At 65.4% G+C, this 8,850-nt stretch overlaps 2 protein-coding genes across 9 annotated transcripts in view; one reads left to right on the forward strand and one right to left on the reverse strand.

The window, feature by feature from the left end:
• UBE2O (ubiquitin conjugating enzyme E2 O) overlaps positions 1–2,111 on the forward strand; it is a 52,662-nt gene extending 50,551 nt beyond the window's left edge. For both annotated transcript variants that reach the window (XM_055408521.2, XM_088829319.1), the window contains exon 18: positions 70–2,111. In XM_055408521.2, coding sequence (XP_055264496.2) covers positions 70–728 — 659 coding nt within the window. In that variant the 3' untranslated portion in view covers positions 729–2,111. The remainder of the gene's footprint in view (positions 1–69) is intronic.
• SPHK1 (sphingosine kinase 1) lies at positions 2,086–8,476 on the reverse strand. Of its 7 annotated transcripts, none has more exons than XM_055408529.2 (6): positions 8,340–8,476; positions 5,347–5,550; positions 4,861–5,013; positions 4,671–4,765; positions 4,461–4,576; positions 2,086–4,178 (listed from the first exon to the last, which is right to left on the reverse strand). In XM_055408529.2, the coding sequence occupies exons 2-6, from the start codon at positions 5,354–5,356 to the stop codon at positions 3,377–3,379; spliced, it is 1,176 nt and encodes a 391-aa protein (XP_055264504.1). In that variant the 5' UTR covers positions 5,357–5,550; positions 8,340–8,476; the 3' UTR covers positions 2,086–3,376. The 7 variants fall into 7 exon arrangements, with proteins under 7 accessions (XP_055264504.1, XP_088685447.1, XP_055264501.1 ...); XM_088829321.1 differs by lacking the exon at positions 8,340–8,476 and adding an exon at positions 7,141–7,219; XM_055408526.2 differs by lacking the exon at positions 8,340–8,476 and adding an exon at positions 6,252–6,409.
• Positions 8,477–8,850: the final 374 nt, after the last annotated feature.

Genomic DNA, 8,850 nt, shown 5'->3' on the forward strand with positions numbered 1-8,850 from the left:
GTGGCTCTGGCCTCCTCTTGGGGGTGGGGGTCGGGCTGGCCCTGAGGGACGTCCCCTTCCCTCCTGCAGGTCTAATCCTGGTGAACGAACCGTACTACAACGAGGCGGGCTTTGACAGCGACCGAGGCCTGCAGGAGGGCTATGAGAACAGCCGCTGCTACAACGAGATGGCGCTCATCCGCGTGGTACAGTCCATGACCCAGCTGGTCCGGCGGCCGCCCGAAGTCTTCGAGCAGGAGATCCGGCAGCACTTCAGTGTCGGCGGCTGGCGGCTGGTGAACCGCATCGAGTCCTGGCTGGAAACCCATGCCCTGCTGGAGAGGGCCCAGGCGCTGCCCAATGGGCTCCCCAAGGACAGCAGCTCTCCGGAGCCGCCGGCCACGGCCGAGCTCTCAGACTTCGGCCGAGAGGAACCTGAGGACGGGGGGCTGGCCCCCGGGGAGGCCTCCCAGGGCTCAGACTCGGAGGGCCCAGCCTCAGCCCCCAGGGACCGCACGGAGCAGGCCTCGGAGGCCCCGCCCGACGCCTCGGTGCCGCCCAGTGTCAAGCCAAAGAAGAGGAGAAAGAGCTACCGGAGCTTCCTGCCCGAGAAGAGCGGCTACCCCGACCTCGGCTTCCCCCTCTTCCCGCTCTCCAAGGGCTTCGTCAAGAGCATCCGGGGGGTCCTGACGCAGTTTCGGGCTGCGCTGACGGAGGCGGGCATGCCCGAGAGCGCGGGGGACAAGTAGCCAGCAGCCCCGGAGGAAGGCGCGTCGCTGCGGGGAGAGGCCGCCCCCACTCCTGTCCCCAGTGCAGGCCCCCACCCCCGCCCTTTGCCCCCTCCTTCCCGAGGTGAGTTTGCTGCTGACGTGCAGGAAGTTTCTTGAGATGCTGCCATTTGTATTCCGAAGCAATCTTCCAACAGGCGGGTGCCCTGTGGCAAAGGAACCGCGCGGCTGATTTTCCCTCGTTGTCCCAGGCAGAGTGCCCCGCTCCTCCTCCCGCGCCGTCTCGCCCTCAGGGCAGGGGTGGGCTCTCCCTGGGGGCTGACACAGGAGAACGCGGGCCGGCCGCGTGGACGTGCCTTGCATGAAGTGTGAGTTGCCGTGGCGGTCGCCCCGGTCCCCCCTCCCCTCTCGAGTCCCACTGACGCTTCCTGGTGTCCCGGGCCCTCCCGTCGCCACCACCCGCCAGGTCTTCCCTCACCCCCCAGCTCCGCCACCTTCCCCACTCCACTGACTCCCAGCTGGGCCCCGGCCTGTTGAACTTGCTCTCTGCGAGAGGTGGGCACCAGGCCGGGTGCAGGGCAACACCCGGGAGGTGGTGGCCCTCGCACGCTGCCGCGGGGTGAGGACAGAGAGCTGCTGCTGGGAAGACACGGCTGTAGGTGCCTTGCCCTTCCTGCCCCTTGAGGCGGGGGGACTGCAGCTCTGGCTTTGAGGTCCCCGGGCGTGGGAGCAGCAGCACAAGATGAGGGCCTCTCCCTTGGACTCGGGCCCTCTCCCCTCCGGTATCCAATGCTCATGCCAGCGGGGGCGGCACGCAGCTCACAGAACTCAGAGCGGGCCAGCCCTCTCCCCACCCCGGACTAGAACACAGCCTGTCAGCCCTGCGCTTACAAACAGCAGGCTCGACGTGGCAGAGCGGCGGCCAGCAGGGTTCTCCCTCATAGAGCTGGGCCCAGAGGTTTACAAGTTTTCTAAGCGTTTGATAATGTGAAGCTCCAGGTGAAGGGGATGCCGTTGAGCACATTGCAGCTATGTAATTTTTGGTGTATGTAATGTAATATTTAAGGTTGAAAGAATAAATCAAAAAATATTAACTCTTACTAGGAAAAAAAAAAAGAGAGACAAAATAAGAAGCCAAAGCATGACGTGTCTTGTCCGCCTTACGCTGGCTCCACACCTGGGCCGCCACGAGCACGCGGCCGGCGGCAGCACGGGGAAGGACAGGGATCAGACCAGGGCTGCGGGGATCGGAGCCCAGAGTCGGGGTCTTGTTTGAAGATCACCCAGAGTGACTGGCAGGGCTGCGCTTCCCGGTGCGTTGTTCACGTGGAGATGTGAATGCCTATTGCTTAAGATATCTGTATAAAGTGCTGTGTGATTAAACTTTTTTTTTTTTTACTTGCATTTTTTTTGGTTTGGCTCATTACAATGTACAAAACAGACAAGGTGGCACCATTAAACCTGCCTCTGCCATTCATCTGGGCTCTGTCGCCTTTCTTCCCCTCAGGGGCACCTCACACATCCTCCCCAGGGGAAGGAAAGATCTCTGTGGCTGGGGGCGGCGTGGCGGTGGGGGGCGTCTCAAGGCAGCGGCCCCTTCCCCACCTAGCTTGCTCCCAAGCCTCTTCATCTCCCATCAAGGACTCGCAGGGGCCGGGAGGTGAGGGTCTAGAAGTTCAGTGGGTGGGTGCTCTTGCCTCTGAGCAGGGCCTGGGTCCTGGAGCCGCCTTTCAGCAAGGCAGCAGCAACAGCTCTGGTCCCTTGGGCACCAGGTCCACCAGTTCAGCTCTTTCCAGATGCAGAGGGGGCTGGCCTGGGCTCGAAGCCACTCTGGATGGCTGGAATCTGCCCCTCCTCACCACTGCTTCCTTTTAAACCCCAGCCCACCGCTCCCCCCACAAGGACAGGCTGGAGGAGGGCAGGGGAGGCAGGGGGAGCCCCAGAGCCCTCCCTGGAGAGACTCCTTTTAAAAAGGGGACAGCTGTCTGCTGTTTTGACCTCTCTTGCTCCTTGCCAGTTTTCCCCAGTGCCCCTAACTCGGGGATATTCTCCCTTTTGGCTGAGATTGGCTGGCTGTATGGCCCTAGGTAAGACATACTTGCTCTAAACCTCAGTCTTCCTACCTGTGCAAAGAGGCAGTTGGCTTCAGGCCAGACGGGGTAGAATTATCACTGGGGCAGGGGTGGGCAGGGCCCCACCCCCTGCAAAAGCAGCCTGGACCAGCTCTGGTCCTGTGCCCACTACCAAAATGACTTCCCAGGGGCTGGTACCACACGCTGCCCCATCCAGGAGGGGCCAGTGGCTTGGTCATCACATTCAATTCTAGAGCCCTGGCAGAAGCAAGACCCCACTCCCCGCACTCCCTAGGATAAGACCAGCAGGCTGGGAATGCACTCCCTAGGATAAGACCAGCAGGCTGGGAATGTCACTTTATTCCGATCTGATTCAAGGGTGGCTTCCCTGCTCCTAGCCCAACACTCCATCTGGCGTTTGGTGGGCAGAGCCTGTCCTTCCCACCCTTCTCCAGGCATCTCCCTCCTTCTCCTCCTCCTCCCAACTCACCACATGCGCTGTGGACAGGCCCTCCAGTCCTGGGGAGGGAGAGAGGGGTGGGGGGCTTGAGCGCAGAGTAAACCAAGTAGACAAAGGCACGGGCAAGGCCCACAGAGTCACGGGTGCTCTGCTGGGGGTGGCCTCTGCTGAGACTTCCTGCGGGGTGAGGGCTGTGGTTTCAGAGAGGGTGGGGACTCCCTGCAGCCACTGACCATCCAGAAGTGGTTGGGGAGAACCTGGCCCTGGACAGCCTCGCTGATCAGCAGTTCCCCATCCACAGCAAACACACCCTTCCTGTCCTTGGGTTCCAGGCGGAAGGCAACCACGGGCACGTACACCAGGTGGGGGCAGTGGTACTCCATGTGCCTGCCTTTCTCCATGGCCAGGAAGAGGCGCAGCAGCGTGGCCCGGGACACACCAGCCCGAACATAGAACAGATGCATGGCACCAGCCATGGGGCCCATGGGGGCAGTGAAAAGCTCACTGGCCAGGTGGGAGTGCAGGAGCGCCAACACCAGCACGAAGTCCTGCTCTGGCACCACCGTCCAGTGAGGGGGCACTGGCTGCTCCAGGGGCACCACGTGTGTGTCCGCAGGGCCCTGTGGGGCCCGAGCTGGGGAGGGGCCCCTCCTGGAGGCCAGCGTTTCTGCAGGCAGGTAGGCCAGGCTGCCCCGGTAGGTGCGCAGGGCTGCCAGGCGCAGGCAGGTGCCCAGCGTGAAGCGCATCTCACCCAGGCGCCGAAACTTCTCACTGTCCAGATCCACGTCGGCGATGAAGCCCCACGCCAGGCTGAGCACGGAGAAGAGGCGCTGCCCGCAGGCAGTCTGCAAGGACAGCAGGTCCATGGGTGCCAGCAGCCGGCGGCACAGCAGCTGCGTGCAGTTGGTCAGGAGGTCTTCGTTAGTCACCTGCTCGTACCTGCAGGGGAGGGAGTTGGATGAGGAGGGCAGGAGCCCTCACACGCCCTCCCCTTCCTCCTCCTGGGGAGCTGGGGCAGGCCAAAGTGACCCTGAGCCCCTGGGGGAGTTGGCAGGGGGTGACAGCCAACTGGAGTCCGAGAGAGAGAGAGAGGACCCTGGAACAGAGGCTCAGGGCTCCAGAAACAAGTGGTAGTCACTCCTGCTCGCGGGCACTCAGAAAGCCTGGCCCTAGGAGTGACCCTGAGGGGAAAATAAGCCCGCTCGAACCCTGGGCTCTCACCCGGCGTAATGGTTCAAAGAAGCGGCCACTGCATTGCCAGAGCCGGCTGGGAGGCTACACAGGGGCTTCTGGATGGCGGTCTCCCAGTCAGGCCGCTCCATGAGCCCGTTCACCACCTGTTGGAGCACAGGCGGCCTCAGCGTGAGAAGTTCCGCCCCGGCGCCCCCCGCGACCCAGACCCAGGCCCAGCCTCGCGTGGGAAGGCCTCACCTCGTGGATCAGCCCGTCTCCGGACATGACCACTAGCGCGTCCCAGCGTCTCAGGTCCTCGGCGCGCACCAGCTCCCGGGCGTGGTTCCGCCGCTCTGCGCAGAGGGCGCGGCTATCAAGGTGGGAGGTTGGAGTCGCGGGTCCCCCGGCTGGGGATGCTCCCCGCGCCTGCTCCCGGGGAGACACTCACCAGTGAGCATCAGCGTGAAGGAGACGTCGGCCTGGGCCAGCAGCGGCTGCACGTGGCTCCAGAAGAGCTTCAGGGCTTTGCCCTTGCCCCCGCGCGGATTTAACAGCACCAGCACGTGGCAGGGCCTCGGGAGCGGGTTCCGGGAGCCGCCGGCTGTAAACACAAACCAGAACCCGCCACTAGGGGCTGAGGATCACAACGCGGGCACCCGGGTGGAAACGCGGCGCCTGAAATCCACGGGTAGTTGATCCAACTGAGCCTGGCAAGCGGCAGCGGCCTCCAGCGGGGCGCTCCAGCCGGAGCCCCACGCTCCACACCCAGCCAGCTTGGCTGGGCTCAGACCCCCACCAGCTTCTGGTCTCGTGGGGAAAAGGGCTTCTCTCCAGGGTCCCCAGCCCCTCTTTTGTTCAGTTGACTCCGGCCAACTTTCCTCACAGGGAGAGAAGGGATCCCCCTACAGGCCTTCCCCGCCAGGCCCCCACAAACCTGCATCCATGACCTGGCCCCGTGGCCCCCGCTGCCGAGAGGTCCCCGGCGCTGTCCGGACGCTGTCCGCCGCGGCGGCTCCTGACTTCAGCTCCTTATCGGTGCTGCCCAGGCGGGCGTCTCGGTGACGGCTGTGGGGCTCGCCCTCCCCGTCCGTTGCCGGGGCTGTGGGGGCACCCGCGTCATTCCCTGCGGTTGCCGGATCTGAGGGAGAGGAGACCGCGCTGGCGGAGTCTGGAGCGGCCCCCTGAGGTTGGGGGGGGCGCCCCGTTAGGTCCTGGGACCACGCTCGGGGAGCCGCGCGCACCGGCATCGCCTAGTTTTCCGAGAGGTCCAGAAAGCAGAGGTCCAGTGCCACCAAGGGCGCTCGGGTCCTGGAACTGAGCCCCCACCCACCTAGGGGGAAAGGGTCTTTTCCTGAGAGCCTGTCTTTTCTAGGATCTCGGGCTCCGGCCCGACGATGAGTCAGAGCCCCGTGGCTCTCTCCGGGGGATAGGGTCCTCACGCACCTCCCCGGGGGCCGCCAGGGGGAGGGGAGTCCACTTGCGTAAAAAAATCCCAGAAGGTGAGTGGCCATCGCCGGGCGCGAAGTTCGGGGCGAGCTATTCTCGGCCCGAAACAGCCGGGTCGCCGGGTCCTCTACCCCGAGCTCTGGAGCTGCCTGGATCGCCAAGCGCGTTTCCAAGGGCCGGGCTCTGCGGCGCCGCGCGCAGCGCCGGAGTCGCGCGAAGGCTGAGCCGGAGCCGGGCCGCCAGTCACCGCCTCCCTCAGCCAGAGCCGAGTGGGCGCGAAGGCCATGTGCTGCACGGCAGCTCCCCCGGCCGCCCAGGAATCCAAGAAGGGCGAGAGGGCAGGGCAGGCGGCCAGCCCTACCCAGTCGGTCCAGTTTCCTGGGGAAGCGCTACCTCCATTCCCCACAGTGGCCTAGGGCTGAACACAGCCGGTCCCGGGCTCAGGCTCGCATCTGCGGAGCAACCGGAGCGCCGAGTGCTGACTGCGCGGCCTCGCTGCCTCCAGCCTCAAACTTTTCGCTCAACTTCGGGGAGGGCGCCGTGCCTAGCCTCCCGGCCTGGCCACGCCCCGCGGCCCCGGCGTTCGCGGGGGTGGAACCCGCGCCCCGCACGGCGCAAGCCAGCCTGGCCCTGGCCTCGCCACTCCGCCCCCAGTCCGCGCCCACGGCTCGGCCAAGCGCGCGGCCCTTTGGCTGGGTCCGGGGACTCTCGGACCCAGAAGGAAGGCGAGCGCCGCGGCCGGGCGGGAGACGTGGAGGCCGCCGGCGAGGCGCGGAGCCCTAGACCCGGCCACGAGCGGCGCGCCGCGAGCGCAGCGTCCCGGGCGCGCGAGGGTGAACGCGCATCACAGGCCGCGGCGCACAAAATCGGAGCGGCCCCCGGGTGGGGTTCCGGGCGCGCGTGGCTCAGGGCTCTGGTTAGAGCCTTGCATGTCACTGGATAGAGTCTCCTGGCGGAATCTGCCCCGCTGCCTGTGTCCCTCAATCCCACCCGGATTTCGAGGTCCAGGCCCCACCAGGTATCCCTTACTCCGTGCTGGGGCGTCTCTGCAGCCGCTCCCATCCTCCCCCAGAGTTATTTTTAGCCTCCTGGACCGCATGGCCACGGAGCCTGAGACAGCCAGAGGAGCCATCCCGGGAGGGAGGGCCAGCAGCGCTGGGGAGACGCGGTCTGGAGGAGGGTGCCTTGTTAAGAACCTCAAAAGTCGGGTGCTTTTCCCAGAGGACAACATCGAGGCTCGCCTGAACCAGCGGGGGCTCCAGGCCCCGCGCCCCTCACCCACCTGAAAGGAGCTTGGCGGTGTAAACAGGCCTAGGCGACCCCATCCGGATTGGGGAGCCAAGCATGGGGGCGTGTCCTCCGTCGCCCTCGCTGGCTCAGCGAGGAGCTGCAAACTGGCCCGGGGCCTCGGGTGTCAATGGGGTGTGATAAACATACATCACCGGCAAGTAAGTGTCCGACCTGAAAGTGTCCACGACCCACTCGAGTAAGCTCCCTGTGGGGTAGTGTGTGGCGACCCACAGGAGGAAGTTGCTAAGTTCAAGTTACCAAGTTTCTAACTCTCTAACCAAAGTTAGACCAAACCGCTGTAGGAGGCTGAGCTGATGCAGGCCCCGGCTGGAGGGTGCTCACAGCGCCCACACCTGCCCCAACCCGACACTCATTCACACGTCTCGCTTCCCATCGTCCCTGAAAGTCGAGAAGAGGCAGGTCTCGGCACGGGTCCGAGGTACCCCTTTGCGAGAGGACCCAGGCGGCCCTGTTTCCCAACACCTGGCGGGGCGGGGCCCAGGTGTCCCCGGGTAGGGGAGAGGCTCAGGCTGGGAAGCGTGGGTCCCGGGGCCGTTGGCCTGGCACGCGGCCGGGTGGTGGCCACCTCTGCCCTGCACAGCTCTGGGGGCAGCCCTGGCTGGGTCGTGAGAGTCCCGAGAGCGTTCCGGGAAGGTGCCTCAGCGACGCTTTCATGGGTCGAGAAACTCTGAGAAACTAGGAACCCGAGGGGCGAGCGGGGCGGGGCGTCATCACCCTCTAGCAGCGCCGCGACCGGAGTCCACCGAGGTCTGATCTTGAACCTCCAGGCTCCCCACCCCCGCCCAGGAAGCCCGCGCTAGGAGCCGAGCGCCGCGCTGCAGCCGCAGTGCCGCGGTCACGCGACGCGGGGACGCCAGCGCCGGCGGGAGGAGGGGGCTCCTTGCGGGAGCCCGAGCTGGATCCCTCTGCTCTCCTCTCCCCCTCCTCCCTCTCCTGCCTGTTCCTCCAGCCAGGACTACGGTCAAAGTCAGGGCTTTGGGCGCCTGGAAGACGCGGGACGCGGCGTGATGGTCCCGGGGATCTCGGATCTTGGAGGGGGGAGGCCTCCCTCTTCTCCCCGCGAGCGCTTCCATCAGTCCTGAGAAGCCGCTGCTTAAACCTCGGAGTCTGGTGGGACTCAGGCTAGGAAGCGAGGACGTGGCCGTGCACGAGCCTAGTGAGAAAGCCCACCTGCCGCAGGGTCCCTCCGCCTCCCTGGCTGGAGCCCCCCGGGTCGTGCGGCCGCGCGGGGGCGGGGTTGACTGGCAACCCAGCGGCGAGGGAGGCGGGGCGGCCTGCTGGGTTGTTATCCGGCCTCCGGGAGCCCAGTGGGAGGGAGGTGAAGGGCAAAGCCCTCTGGCCCCGGTTCCAGTCCGCACAAAGGCTCCTCTGTCCTCCCGGCCGCCTCTCCCCCAGCCCCCGTCCCCACCCCCAAGGTCCCTGCTCTGCCCGCTTCCTTCTCGTCCGTCACCTCCTCCCTCCAGCCTCCCTCCCTCCCTCCGGGCCCGCCCCGCCCCGCCCCCAGCCCCTCTCTAAAGAGCTTTATTTCATCTCCAGAGACCCTCATCAGTACCCATGGCCCAGGAGACCAGATTGGGCAAGAGGAAGATGCTTTTCCCCTTTTGATAACTGGGGGAAGTGAAACCCTGAGAGGTGAAGGGTCTTGCCTAACTAAGCCACTGAACCAGCTCCCTACAGAGCT

The sequence above is a fragment of the Moschus berezovskii genome, chromosome 20, assembly GCF_049115385.1.
Source record: "Moschus berezovskii isolate FMDL1 chromosome 20, NW_MosBer_1.0, whole genome shotgun sequence".
Taxonomy (NCBI): Eukaryota; Metazoa; Chordata; class Mammalia; order Artiodactyla; family Moschidae; genus Moschus; species Moschus berezovskii.

What these genes read in the sequence shown, in the direction of transcription:
- SPHK1 (XM_088829320.1), bottom strand. Translation starts at nt 5,659, where the DNA reads ATGCCGGTGCGCGCGGCTCCCCGAGCGTGGTCCCAGGACCTAACGGGG. An exon ending in GGGCCAGGTCATGGATGCAG is followed by an intron (nt 5,014 to 5,346) that starts GTTTGTGGGGGC and finishes TTGTGTTTACAG; the next exon opens with CCGGCGGCTCCCGGAACCCG. An exon ending in TCTTTGAACCATTACGCCGG is followed by an intron (nt 4,179 to 4,460) that starts GTGAGAGCCCAG and finishes CCTCCCCTGCAG; the next exon opens with GTACGAGCAGGTGACTAACG.